The 15,521-nt window shown below is 37.5% G+C and overlaps 1 protein-coding gene across 2 annotated transcripts in view; it reads left to right on the plus strand.

Annotated features, from left to right (window-relative positions):
* CDH12 (cadherin 12) overlaps positions 1 to 14,312 on the plus strand; it is a 169,430-nt gene extending 155,118 nt beyond the window's left edge. For both annotated transcript variants that reach the window (XM_075706280.1, XM_075706281.1), the window contains 4 exons: positions 1,677 to 1,798; positions 3,346 to 3,463; positions 8,743 to 8,994; positions 13,813 to 14,312. In XM_075706280.1, coding sequence (XP_075562395.1) covers positions 1,677 to 1,798; positions 3,346 to 3,463; positions 8,743 to 8,994; positions 13,813 to 14,312 — 992 coding nt within the window. The remainder of the gene's footprint in view (positions 1 to 1,676; positions 1,799 to 3,345; positions 3,464 to 8,742; positions 8,995 to 13,812) is intronic.
* Positions 14,313 to 15,521: the final 1,209 nt, after the last annotated feature.

Below are 15,521 nucleotides of genomic sequence, written 5' to 3' on the forward strand. Positions count from 1 at the left end.
GGGCTAAAATAACTTAGTACTTTTTTATTTCCTATTATACAAAGGAACCAATTCAACTATGAGCAAGTGATCTAGATTTCTTCGGGTTCTTCAGGCATCTAAAGAACCACTGCTTAATTTGCAGCTGCTAGACCAAACTCTGTCTTCATTCATACTGCACAATGCCTTTCTCCACAGAGACATTCTGCAAGTAGGGATGATGCTGAATTGGAAATGAATGAGGATTAAAAGGAATATTATTAGATATGGTCACTATTAATTACATATCTTCATAGGAAGGAGCTACAAATATTTGGGTAGTGGGTTTTTGTGGGTTTTTTTTTTATTAGATTCCAAGCTGAGTTTGTAGGATGGTCAGTTTATCCACTACTTGTAAACAGGTGAATCACACTTCTGCTTGCAGCTGGTCCTACTTAACTAGGAGATCATTGGAGAATAACTTTTGGCTTTGACAGAGGCTTCTTGAAAACACTTCTTTTAGTAGTTCCTAACAACAAGAAAGAAATAATGTAAAATTTCTACAGTGCTACCATGAAGAGACTTTGGCCCTTGCTGTGTTAGTTATAAAAATCAGAAATGCAAAGGTTTATACAAATTATGAAGTAAGCAGCTCATGAAAATAATTTGAAGGGTCCATTTATGTCTGAAGATTCAAGAAAACTGTTATTGTATTTAACCATGACCCCATGCTGTCACTCCTACACCACCCTGATTCATAACATAGATTTCTTGAATAGCTAACTATGTCTGTATAGTGGCTGCCACTCTTCTTAAATGGAAAAGGATAAAATAATTATCCTTTTGACTCACCAGCTAAACTGTTTTTTATGTATCTGCTATCTTGTAAGGGGTCTCAGCATAAAGTAAAATAGAATATTGTCTGCTCTGTATTGAATTTGTGTCTCCTTTCCGTCAGAGATTGCATTTGCAGGTAAACTTGTTTATAAAATGCATCTAGTGACTGATGAAGATTATTTGCATTGTTAGGACAATAGAAAGAAGCATAATGTATACTGGTTTTTAGCATTTCTTTTGCACAGAAGTATTTGCTGCTTGCAAATACTTATGCAGTTAAAGAAATAACTATTACAACATAGCCTAATGGTTTAACCACAAGTTGAATGCTAAGCTTTACATGTTTCAGTGCTAAATTTACCACTGACTCTGTCTGGCTTTCAGCAAGATTTTTCTTTTTATCTTTCTCTCTTACTTTTCTCCAACTTCTGAATAGGTAAGCTCCACTTACCACCTTATCTTGAAGATGTAGACAGTGGCTAAGTAATAAATATTGATTTTCTGCATTCCATTGTGGAAAACAGAATTCAGTTTTAACCATTGGAAGCGTTTTCCACAGGCTCCATGGAAAGTGATCTGAGAAAATTTTGCATCTTTAATTACAGGTGCAACTTCAATTTTTTTAATTTGTGCTCTGATAAACATAATCATGTTGATGATTCCTTACTCCATGAAGAGTAATGGATCAAACTCTGGTACAAAATGATAAGAGGTTTGCTTCTGATTTCTTCTTATTACAAATCAGAAATAAACAGAAGTCAAGGGCTTTTAGAAGTCACAGTACTGGGATCAAAACAGTTTATGACAGCTCACGGGCACTGGTGATGACAACAAACATAAACAGTGTTCCTTAATGCTTTTCTCCTAAAAATCATTTATAGGTAACCCACTATTAACCAGCAAAGTCAACGTTATAATAAATGTCCTGGATGTCAACGAGTTTCCTCCTGAAATTTCAGTTCCATATGAGACATCTGTATGTGAAAATGCCAAACCAGGACAGGTATTTCAAATTTGTAATGCTTGCTATTTTGTTTTTATTTTCCTTATTATTTATAGCAATAGAAATTTTGGGGTTTGAGATTACAACATGATCAGAATTCTTTTACAAATAAAATGTCTGTGTTGGAAATACCCACCTTTTGAAATTCTGTTTGTTGACCTTTATGGTCTATTTATGGTCTATTTATTTTTATTATGCCTGATTATACGGGCCTCAGCCACCCTTTACTGTGCATTTAATAGTTATGACAGGAGAAGGAGTCCTTTCCTTAAAGACACTTAAATGTAAGGGTAAAACTGCAGTGAATAAATGGAGTAGGACAGATTACACACATTTCTGTGTCCTATTCTGAGAAAAAGAACCCACAACCCCAAAGACAATCCTCCTGAAAGCTTGTTTTTATAAGCAGTTTCAAATATATACATAGCATGCAAAACCTATTTCAGATTCAGAATATCACCTTATACTGTGAGTAATGCCAGTATTAATAGATCTGGCCCCAGAAGCTGTTGGCACGTGCTCCTTCTGCACAAAAGTTGTGCAATGAAACACAGTGCTGCAAAGCACCAAGGCCGACCATCATACATATTAACAGCTAATACTCTTTCCAAGACAAGACTTGTAACTTCAGCTGTTCAACTTTGAGAGTTACTGCCAGCCATGGAAGGAACATACTCAGCCTGCTGTGAAATCAGTGACTTCTCTTTATATGTATGTAATATGTAATCAGTCTTGCCTTTATTACAGATTTGTCCAGAACTTCATATGATATTCCTATCTCTTTTTTTTAATGTGTTTCAACTAACTACCATACAACATAATTTAACTTCTAGTTTATCAGATACCTTTACTTAGTACCTTATCCTGGCACTAACAGCAGCAGCAGAAAGGGGAATATTTCACAGGGAAGGCTGAGATAAGCACTGAGCTGTCAAAACTTATAAATGTTTAGACCTTTGTTACATAAAAAAAATGCCTTCCTTTTTAAAAGATCAGTGGCAATCCTACTATGAAACATTTTAACTGCTCTGTGCTTACCTGAAATCTAGTAGATAGGACTCCGGGACCCAGAAGTTCCTTTGTGCCTTGATGGTGCAGACCTTTCAAGGTGCAGACCTCTCTACTTCATTTCAAGCTGTAAAATTGGGGTGCAGCTTTGTGAAGTACTACAACATGTACCAATCATAATGGTGATAGTAATACAAGCAGATAAAGTGAACTGTCTTTAAGTCATCACTCACTTGAAAACAATTGCTAGTATTTTGACACAAACCCCAAATACTAAATACTTCTGCTATGAATATAGGGTAAATCTTTCTGATTTCCTTCAGATATGTCAAAGCAAGACCTTCTGAGACATCATGAGTCCTCTGGAGGCTATAGTGTTCAGACTTCTTGCCTCCACTGTCCAATATATTAGGGGAATGAGAGTAATCCAACAGGATTTCACTTTCATTGTTTCATTTGATGTTCACTGTGCACTTCTACAAAACTGCTTCTTTTAGAAGAATGAACTGACTTCAGAATTAATCTTAATCTGGTTTCAGGTGATACAGACTGTCACTGCAGCAGACAAAGATTTGTCACCAGCTGGGCAAAGGTTTTCCTTCAGACTGTCAGCTGAGGCTTCCAACAAACCAAATTTCACAGTCCATGACTACAGAAGTAAGTTGCTTACCCATCTCTCTCTTGCAGAGCAGCAGGCCGTGATAATAATGACAAATATGATTACTTTGCATTACAGTCATGTCTACAGACTAACTTTTTTATTTGACATTTCTGATTGTTTAACTATCTAGGACATATATTAATATAAATTCAGGTCTTGCACCTCTTCTCATTTTTAGGGGACAGGAATTGTCAGAACATCAAAGGCTGAGATTTCCCTACAGGCCTGCAAAAACACTGCTACCTGTTTTATTTTCTTACTTTTATCATTCAGTATCTCATATGGCAATGCAGGTATACCTTTAAACAAGGCACTATTACTGCCTTGTTTAAATAGTATTACTTTGTTAACTGTTTTCAAAGTACCCAGCTATTGTGCTTTCTGGAGGATGCATAGTCCTGAAGAAGAATTAGTTCTAAATATGGACAGTTCTGCTGTAGTACAACATCCCACAACACTCTTAATAATCTGTAGATTTATATAATTAACATGTCTGATTTTTCTCCTGATTTTTATCATAACTGATCACCTTCTTTTTCTTTTTCACTTGAATGCTTTTGATAAATGGCAAAGAACAAACCAAGATGAAAAAATTGATCTTTTTTTCTACAGTAAAACCTCTTCAAGCATGTAGTCTTGTGAACAGACACAGCTAAAACATCATAATAAGCTGTAGTAAATTTTCACCACTAATTACTTTAATCAAATAAGGAAAAAACATTTTAACAATGCCTTTATCAGCTATTAGGTGATCTTTAAAGAACTGCGATATGATAAGCCTTTCTTAAAAAAGGGGTTACATTACTCTGCAAAGAAAGAACACCTAAAGACATCCAATAAAGTTCAGTAACATTCCTTTGCCTATTTAACTATGTAGGTTATACGTATTACTTTTAAGAAAAAGTATATGCTGCTTAATTTTTTTAAAAAATTATTAATTATATTAATTATTATTTTTCATTTAAATTTGAGAGGATACTGAGTACGGTGTAAAGGTTCCATTCTTGAGAATTAAGTAACCCAAGCCCTAAAAAGGGCTAGAAATGGGTAATACACAGAATGAAAAAAAATTGCAGAGGCCATTTATATAGCCTTTTTTAAAACCATTTAAGTATATGACTCACATTATTTTTGAAGCCATACACTTCTGTCAATGTTAGGTGATACAAAATTAAAGCCAACAAAATAAGCACAACTATTAATCATGAAGACCTTTATCATTAAGAATGTTCAGGAAGAAATAAATTTGAAACTGCAGAAAAATAAAGTGTGCTTATTTTCTCTTTTTATATAGCTCCTCTGTGAAGATAACAAGACAAAAATGGTTTATTCCCAAACTTACCAGTGACTTTTATCTTAGTATGTCATAGATAGCTAAAAACATTTTACAGATGAGCAAAGAATTTCACTTAATGATTTGTATATACAGTATATAATGAAAACATAATAATTCATAGTATTGAAGATGTGAATAATAGTAACTTATGAAAAAAAAATATGTAGATCAGCATTTTATCAGAGGCCATTCAAATAGTTTTCTTGAGACAGACAACTCAATGAACATGAAGGACAACCTTACAATGGATTCAAGTCCCCTTACTTCTATTTTTGGAAGATTAGGTCATTACTCTTGTCCAGAAGTGCTTAGTCTAAACAGTTTGGTTTTAACAGCTACTAGTATTTAAATATGTTGTGGTATTTCAATATCTAACTACAATTATGCCAAAAAAGATTTAAAAGCTTTACATCTGTGTCCCACTGGACTCAAAATTTTGGATAATGCTTAAGTTCCCTTCCCCTTAATGCTGCACTGTAGTTTCTGTTATTTTCTGTTCTGTACTTAGCTGTTGGTAGTATTTCCTTGGAAAACTCAGAATGATGAACTTTGTTAAAGAATATAATTAAAAAGAAAAAAAAATTCTTCTCTAAATCTTAACACAAGAATGAAAATATACCTCTTTAGAGCTTCCTCATATTTTACATGAATTACTTTAATCTTTTCACTTTTCAACACATTTGAAGGACCATATGGGTAGTATCTTTGTAATTACATAGTCTTATAACACAAATATTGTGTATTTCTAAATACCTTTGCTCTTTTGATCAAGATTTCTTTAAAGTAAGAGCTTTAATTTCTTTCTGTCCATTTACTAAAATATCCTTTAATTTCACCAAGACTTAAGTTTTTCAAATAATTTCAAACTATTGTTTTAAATACAAGTCTTCCAGTTCTTCTCAGGTCATTTTAACATTTAATTCTGCAAAAGAATCTTTACACTTAAAAAGGCTATACAGTAATTAAACTCAATGACCTTTCTCATTTACAGCTTTTGTGAAGTGTCCTTAGCATATAAGCTTGGTGTGTCTTAGTGGTTTCTAATTTCATTTTTTTATGGGAATATTGCATTTGGTTTTATACAGTAGAGAAGGTTTGTTAACTGACTACTGAGATCCAAAGTCTTGGTGTCAACATTACTGGTTTAAACAGGGAAATTTAATTACCTAATAATATTTGAGCAATTTCCTCATAGAGTCATAGAATTGTTTAGGTTGGAAAAGACCTTTAAGATCATCCGGTCCAACCATTAACCTAGCATTACCAAGTCCACACTAAACCAATTAAGGGTAGACTACACTAAACCATGTCCCAGAGTGCCATGTCTACCCATTTTTTTAACTCTTCCAGGGATGGGGACTCCACCACCTCTCTGGGCAGCCTGTTCCAATGCTTGACCACCCTTTCTGTAAAGAAATTTTTCCTAATTTCCAATCTAAACCTCCCCTGGCGCAGCTTGAGCCCATTTCCTCTCATCCTATCACTTGTTACTTGGCAGAAGAGACCAACACCCACCTCACTACAACCTCCTTTCAGGGAGTTGTAGAGAGCGATAAGGTCTCCCCTCAGCCTCCTCTTCTCCAGGCTAAACAACCCCAGTTCCCTCAGCCGCTCCTCATAAGACCTGTGCTCCAGACCCTTCACCAGCTTTGTTGCCCTTCTCTGAACACGCTCCAGCACCTCAATATCCTCCTTGTACTGAGGGGCCCAAAACTGGGGACAGTATTCCAGGTGCGGCCTCACCAGTGCTGAGTACAGGGGGACAATCACCTCCTTGCTCCTGCTGGCCACACTATTCCTGATACAAGCCAGGATGCTGTTGGCCTTCTTGGCCACCTGGGCACACTGCTGGCTCATATTCAGCCAGCTGTCAACCAACACCCCCAGGTTCTTTCCGGCCAGGCAGCTTTCCAGCCACTCTTCCCCAAGCCTGTAGCGTTGCATGGGGTTGTTATGACCCAAGTGCGGGACCCGGCACTATGTTAAATGTCATTTAACATTTTTAAACACATCAGGAAGCCCAATAACCAGTGCTATTCTGTACAGCTAAAAATCATGGGTGGTGTGATATTACAGCAAGTGTAATATATTTGTAGCACACTCAAGAGAATAAACTTTTCCAGGTTCCATACTTCCTCAGAATATAACTCCATGAGGACAGAAGCAAGGCAGAAGCTCAACGTTGCCATTTGGAGTGTCTATAAATATAAACACAGGAAGATGTTATTTTTCTAGACTATGCCTTCAGCAGTGCTGAGACCAATCCACCAGCTGTGAATAGAAGTGAGGGACCCTGGCATAGCTGGAGTGCTTCCAGATGAACAGCCCACCTTCCTCTTCCCACTCTGCTCCCTAGAGGGCTGTTTCCCTGTTGAGCACACTCAGTTGCCCATATAAGAGAGAAGTTTCTTTTTCTCCAGACTGTCACACACATCCTGAATTTACTGACAACAGACTGAAGAACCAGAAGCTGTCTCAGCTTCAGACTGCAGCTCCAGGCTGCTCTGCATAGAGTTCAAACAAATGTCTCTGTTCATATTTTCAAAAGGACCTTGAACAGTTGAAAGGGGTCAAAGACCAACAAAAATTGTTCAAAGTCAAAGACTTAAGAGCTCAATCTGATTCTTCTCAAAGGAGAATGGAAAGTCATTTGGTTGCATTGTAACATGTATTAAAGTGATCTTTAACATTGCAATTAGAAGAAAAATAAAAGAATAGAAATAATTATTAATAGAAATAGAAATAAGAATAGAAATTAGATCAAGCTGAATGATTTCAAATTAGATCTAAAACTCTTTATACAGTGCAGATGATCAATCATAGAAAGAACAAGTTGAATATGGAAAGTGGTTTGATTCAAACAATTTTGAGACATTTTTCTTTTTCAAAACTAAATATCACTGAACTTGACATGTCCGTGTGCCATGTTTGAGTTTGATAAAAAGGGGGCTTCTGAAATAAACATTTCATCAGTCAAGTGCTTTCTCAGTGATGTCTGATCATAACATACCTGATTTTGGATATTTAGTATTGCTTCTTACTGTCCATAAACAGAACTGCACACAAGTATTTGAGTGTTGAATTCAGAGCTCTTAATCCTACTTAGTGACAAAACTCAAAGAAGGGATGAAAGTCATAACATGGACAGCAAGCGGCCTCTTCTAAAGATAAGTAAAGCATATGGGTGAGATGGCAAAAGGGTGACTGTGGCAGGCTACCTTCATTCAGATCTGTCAGCTAATTAATTCCCTGCTAATTTCATTTTGGTTTTGCTTACAATGTGATTCTTTTAATCTGCACATCGTTTCCTTGTTACTCTGATTGAAGAAAAGCAGCAATAACTGAATATCTACTGGGAAGAAATGACCAAACATAACTTCTAGGAGTTCTGAACATATTCATGACTGACTGATGGAAAATGTACTGATTGTAAAGTACTCAGTTCATTTCTGTACTTACTTTTAATGGGGCAGGAAAGCCGCAGGGGTTTTGCCTTTTGTCTAGGTATATTAGTTCCAGTTTTAAAGGGATATTAATTAATTAATAGAGGCTTGATTCTAAATCCATATGCAATCAAAGTCCTTTGGACCACAGACTTGGAATATAAGGAGATAAGGAGAAAAGAAAAACTGAAAAGCCTTCCTAATCTAGTACATGTAATGCTTTTTAAAATTATTATTTATGTCATCTTTGAAATTTTAGCTGTCAAGCTAAGAAGTTTACAAGAAATGGAATATTATTTAGTGCTCTGCAAAAAATAGCTGTACCAGTCAGAATACAATATTTTCTGTAATGATAAAACAAGGCAACCACATAAATCATGTCATTCACTGAGTTTCAAAAATGGAATAGCTGCCTATTACTAAAGGTGATACAAACTCCAATGGTGAACTGAAGTACAAAATAAAAATCCTGTAATGACTGTGTCATGTTTTACAGACAACACTGCTGGGATTGAAACCAGGAGAAATGGTTACAGCAGAAGGCAGCAAGAGCTGTACTTTCTTCCAGTAGTAATAGAAGATAGCAGCTACCCTGTCCAGAGCAGCACAAACACAATGACTATCCGTGTTTGCAGATGTGATTCTGATGGTACCATCCTGTCCTGCAATGTGGAAGCAATCTTCTTACCAGTAGGCCTCAGCACAGGAGCGCTGATTGCAATCTTGTTGTGTATTGTTATACTCCTAGGTTAGTTCTCATGAAATGTTATTAGCTTCATCTATTGTTTAACAAAAGCCATTGAAAGTGTGTGGCAGTTTACGAGAACTTTTACGCTTCTAGGTTTCTAGAAAAGTATCCCAAAGCACTGACAATGACCATGAATCTGCTCACACCTACATAATTCTTATTGCATGAAGAGAACCAGCTTTCAGTGGAATCCAAACCGTGCTATTTTATCTGAAACAATTTTGTTCAAATACTTTTCTTAAAGAATTATTGGTTTTAGATTATTACTAAGGTAGACAAGTCCTACTGACGGTAACAGCAGTAAGGACTTAGTAAGGGCCTTTATTTAATCCTTCATGCCAACTTGAGCAAAAGAAATGAGAGAGGAGAAAATAATTGTAATGTAGACTGTGACTGGCTAGATCCATGTAAAACTTTACAGGAACTTTTTAATTTCAGGCAGGCATGGATTCTATAAGGTGGCATTGTCATTCGATCTACGTTTCATTTAAATATTCCCTTATTTACAGCATGCCCAAAGCAGTCAATACTCATGTGCATCCTACTTGTAATATAGGCTTAATGAACTGATAATGAAATAAAACCAACTTTGTAGCTTACACAGGCACAATCTGGGCTGCAGAAAGCAGACTGATTCTTACAGATGCTAGCCTATGACTCTTAATATTAGTGGGTTTCCTAGATGTCACACTTATGTAGGTCTCATGCATAGGCAAAAATAGCTGCAGGCACAGAATGTGACATACGGATACCTCTTTGCATTTGGATAATATAGTAATTTACCACTCAAGTAAATTACTACAAGCTCAGGGTTACATAAATAGCTTCTGAGTAGCAGTGGGTAAAAGTCAGAATATCTGTCCTGTGAAAAAGTTTCATGTTATGAGAAAAATGTTATTTCAAATCAGAATGAGAATGGCAAACAGTCATACTTCCCATGGAATAGGAATTAATAACACATACACCCATTCTGAAGAATTTAAAAAACCAAACCAAACCAAAACAACCTTAAGTCATTTTTTTGGAAGCAAGACGAATGCTGTCTCCTTTACCACAATTCCTTGGGACTACTTTTTTACTTTCAGGGTTTTTCTGGGTAAAAGCAGCCAAGGGTGAGCCTCAGCATCAAAGAAATTCCATTATGAAAAAAGTTTTAACTTATTTTCACATGAAGAGATAAGTCAATTAGAGCACTGTCTTAAGGCAGGACTCCCAGGATATCTAACCTCTCTGTTACAGAGCGAAGTGCCTAGAAGCCCTAAAGACATAGCTGGAGCAAAGCCTTTCAATTTGCCACTTTTGTCCAGTAGTCTGGACAGTGCGAACTACGCAGCAGAGAGCTTGGTGCTGTTGTAACTGAGATCATCTACAATAGCAGAGTATCTGGGGAAGTGGGAATACCTGAAGTCTGAATGTCCCCCAGATTTGCTAGGTGATCATGCAGGCCTTCAACAGAACTGTGTTTATGTTTCCCTAATGGTTTGTTGAAATAAATCCAATTTTAATTAAAAACCCCCCAGCATATTCAATCAAAAATAATTATGTCAAAGAGCTCCTTACCAGATCTGCTGCTGATTGATGGTCTTGGCATATACAAAACTAATGAAGATATTTTAATTCCCGCTTTGCACAGAATGCCAGACTGAATTACTGAGATTATGTTTGGAAAAGAGGTTTTGGTCCTTTAATAACTCCCTTCATTCTAATCAGCCTGGCAATATTACCCAGAAAAACTAATGTATAAATAATGAGATCTCCAGTGCTGTGTGTAACCTAAAAGAATGGCATTTATCTTATATCCAGACTTTCTCCTTACTACTCCATTGATCAATTTAAAAACTGCTTTTGGATTTCCATTTCTTGCTGTGAACCTGGCCTGACACAGAGTCATTAAAATTTTAGTTGAAGTCATTCTTGTTGAACTCATTTCTACATAAAAGACAGTCAATGTATTACCAGAATCAGGAGTTATTTTAGGCCACACAAACCTGACCATGAATTTATAATCATTGCACCTCCTGTATTCATTATTGTATTACTTCAACAACAGCACTTAGAATACTGTCATTTCTACAAAAGGCAGTTAGGGAATTAAGAATAACAAAAAGACCAGTTTACTACAAGCTGATTTTACATTCAATGAAATATGTCTCCAAACACAAACTATTGAAAAAAACCCCACAAGCTGATTGCCATTAAGTTGGCATTTGGAATAAAATCAGTTTGTAACATTTTATATGATATAGAATCACAAAATCACAGTTGGAAGACACCTCTGGAGATCACCTAGTCCAACCTCCCTGCTTACAGCAGAGTCCGTTAGAGCAGGTTGCTCAGGGACAAATCCAGTTGGGTTTTTAATATGTCCAAGCATGGATACACCACAACTTCTCTGGACAACATGATCCAATGCTTGACCATTCTAACAGTAAAGAAGTTTTCTTCTTACATGTTAATGGAATTTCCTGCACTTCAATTTGTGCCCATTGCCTCTCGTCCTGTCACTGGGCACCACTGAGAAAAACCTGGCTCCATCTTCTTTACTTCCATCCATCAGGTATTTATACACATTGATAAGATCCCCCTGAGACTTCTCTTCACCAGGCTGAACAGTCCCAGCTCTCTCAGCTTCTCCTCATATGGGAGATGTTCCAATCCCTTAATCATCTTTGTGGCTTTGCACTGGACTCATTCCAGGAAGTCCATGTCTGTTTTGTACCGAGGAGCCCAGAACGGGACCCAGAAGTCCAAGTGTGTCTGACCAGGGCTGAACAGAGATGAATGATCACCTCCCTAGATTTGCTGACAACACTTTTCCTAATGCAGCCTCAAATGCTGTTGGCCGCCTTTGCCACAAGGGCATATTGCTGGCTCATGGTGAACTTGTCCACCAGGACAAGTCCTTCTCTATCAAGCTGCTTTCCAGCCAGTCAGCCAACAGCATCTGCAGTGTGCAGTTATTCCTCTCCACGTGCAGGACTTGGCATTTCCCTTTGTTGAACTCCATGGGGTTCCTCTTGGCCCATTCCCCCAGCCTGGTGACGTCCCTTTGAATGTGACATAACCCCTGTTTTATATCACCTGCAAACTTGCTGAGGGTGCACTCAATCCCATGATCTCGGTCATTTAAGAAGATGTTAAACAAAACTGGTCCCAGTACTGACCCCTGGGGTATATCATCAGTGACTGGCCTCCATCTGGTCTTTGGGCTGTTGATCACAACCCTTACAGCCTGGCAGTTTGGCCAGCTTTGTAATCCACCTCACCATCTACTTGTCTAGTCCACACTTTCTCAGTGTTTCTGAGAAGGTTGTGGGAGACAGCATCAAAAGCTTTGCTAAAGCTAGGATAAAAATAATGTACTTTTCTCCCTTCATCCACCAGTCTCCTCACTGTAGAAGGCTATCAGGTGAGTTAAGCACAATTTACCTTCATAAATCCATGCTGACCACTCCTGATCCCCTTCCTGTTCTTGATAGGTTTGAAAATGGTTTCCAGAATTATTTGATCCATCACTTTCCTTAGGATCAAGGTGAAGCTGCCTGGCCTGTAGTTCCCTAGCTTGTTCTCGCCTTTCTTGAAGATAGGAGAGACACTTGCTCCAGTCCTCAGAAACTTCTCCCAGTCCCCATGACCTTTCAAAAATTATCCAAAGTGGCCTCACAGTGGTATCAGTCATCTCCCTCACCACTTGTGTGCATCCCATCAGGTGCCATGTCCTTCTGTGTGTCCAGTTTGTTTGAGTGTTCCCTAACCTGACCCTCTTCCACCAAGGATAAGTCTTTCTTGTTCCAGACTTTCCCTCTGGATCTGGGATTCCTGAAGGACAACCTTACCAATAAAGACAGAGGCAAGGAAGCCATTGAGTAGGCTGGCCTCTTCTGTGTCCTTTGTCAACAGGTCCCCTGTCCCATTCAGCAGTGGGCCCACATTTTCCCTACTTTTTCTTTTGCTGCTGTTGTACTTGTACAAGCCCTTCTTGTTGCCATTCATGTCCCTCATGAGATGCAACGCCAGACGAGCTTTGACTTTCCTAACTGCATCCCTGCATATTCAGACAGTCACAGTATATGCCTCCTGGCTCACCTGTCTCTGGCTCACCTGTCTCTGTTTTCACCTCTTCTAGGCCTCTTTTTTTTATCTCTGAGTTTAGTCAGGAGCTCCTTATTCATCCATGCAGGCCTCCTGCTGCTTTTGTTTGATTTTCTGTTCATCAGGACGGACGACTGTTGACCTTGGAGGAGGTGATACTTGAAAATCAACCAGCTCTTCTGGACCCCTTTTCTCTCCAGAACCGTATCACATGAGATTTTTCAAAGCAGATCCCTGAAGAAGCTGAAGTGTGCTATATAAAAAGCTGAAGTAGGATTATTTTTTCTCCATTTCAAAGATTCCAAATTTTTTCTTTTTTTTCTCTTTAATACTGTGGGTTTTTTTTTTTCTCTGCAATGTGGAAATTTTTCTCTACTTTGCTATGGAAGACATTAAAAAAAAAATTACCATCTCTCTGTCTCTCTGAACTAAAAGGCTGAAGTCCTGTCCAATTCTATTTGTTCGCAAAGCAGGCCAGTAGGAAAACTATTTGTTACTTCCTTCAACAGCACAGCGAGCACTAAGGAGTTGACTCATACATCAAACAGCAAATGACATTTTATTGGCTAGAGCATTGCTATTTTTAAAAGAATAGTAGGAGCATATCTTCTAAGGAAAAAAGTCCCTTTTATTGCTTGCAGCTTTCAAAGGAAGATATAATGATATATCATCACAGTACCAAATTATTTCTGTGCATGTCTTAACTTCCGTTTTCTCTCATTACAGTCATTGTGGTACTGTATGTAGCACTACGGAGGCAGAAGAAAAAGGACACCCTGATGACCTCTAAAGAAGATATCAGAGATAATGTTATCCATTATGATGATGAAGGAGGTGGAGAAGAGGACACCCAGGCTTTCGACATAGGTGCCCTGAGGAATCCCAAAGTGATTGAAGATAACAAAATACGCAGGGATATAAAACCAGACACCTTGCGTTTTCCGCGTCAGAGACCACCAGTGGAAGATAACACAGACATAAGAGATTTCATTAATCAAAGGCTGCAGGAAAATGATGTAGATCCAACTGCACCCCCTTATGACTCCTTGGCAACCTATGCTTATGAAGGAAATGGATCTGTTGCAGAGTCTCTCAGCTCTATAGACTCCCTTACCACAGAGGCAGACCAGGATTATGACTATCTGAGTGACTGGGGACCTCGCTTTAAGATCTTGGCAGACATGTTTGGAGAAGAAGAAAGTTACAACCCTGACAAAGTCACTTAAGTACAACTACAACAGTGAAATAAAAAGAAAAGTAAGCCAACAACAAATTTAAAAGATAAACCTAAGCTTTATAATAGGACAGGATCCCTTTGATTATAAAAGACAGCAACTCTTTCCAGCAAGCTAATACATTTATCATACTGTTGGTTTTGGTTTGATCTGCGAAGGAAAGATAAATCCTGTAATATACACAGTTTTTCGTTGTTGTTATTTTGTTACTCTGGAATTACACTGAGACAAGCTCAGGCCTACAAGGTACAGTTTACTGACCTGACTTAGAAAGAAGATAGCTTTCTGGCATCATGGTGGAAGAGTGGTAGCTTTTTCGTAATTCCACTAAAGTGCCTATTGAAACTTTTATCATTTAAGTGGTAAAGAGTCTGCTGTGATGGTGTTACAAAACTGAATGGTAAATTGGACAAGACCTTTAAGACAAGAAGCAATAGCAACATGCTGACTTCTTTTAGAACAAAAATGGAGATCGCTTCCTGGAGTACATCTAATGACTAAAACTAAAGGGGGGTGTATGTTGTGTTTGGGGGTTATGGTTTTTTTTTAAAAGAAGAAAACAGTATGTCAAGATGTCATATTTCTTCCAAAATTTCACTGAAAATTTAAATTTAAAATACCGTTGCTCCCTCTGAAGATGTAAAGCCCAAATTAAAAAGGAAAAGATCTTGGCATACATCAATGAATATTTAAAATGTTCATGCAAATATTACATTTTTCCAAAATAATAAAAAGATGAAAGCAGCTATTCCTTTATGTGAAGGAAATTTCCCTTGGCTCCCCTTCTTCTTTTAAAATGAGACTATTATTAGAACATAAAATGGAGAGGGTTTTTTAAGAGTATTATTGTATTTTTAGTACCAAGACATTTTTTTCCCTTGTAAGTATCACTAAAGAAGTATATGTAAAGAACTCCACACCACTTTTCTTTGCAATTAGATTGTTACTCTGTAGGTACTATAGGCACACATATTATAAAGATAGCTATTTTTCAACTGACCATCTGCTACAGCTCAACGTATCATTGTGTTTCACTGTCAGACCCACATCAAACATTTTAGAAAGCCTTTCCAGAATGGAAACCTTATTAATTTTGTTCTTGCCAAAGTATTAACAGAGGCAGAATAAAAATATAAAACTGTATGTTTGTCCACACTTTATGTACATACCCATGCATAAATGTAGCTGTGCAGGTAACAG

Source organism: Pelecanus crispus, chromosome 2 (assembly GCF_030463565.1).
Source record: "Pelecanus crispus isolate bPelCri1 chromosome 2, bPelCri1.pri, whole genome shotgun sequence".
In the NCBI taxonomy this organism is placed as follows: domain Eukaryota; kingdom Metazoa; phylum Chordata; class Aves; order Pelecaniformes; family Pelecanidae; genus Pelecanus; species Pelecanus crispus.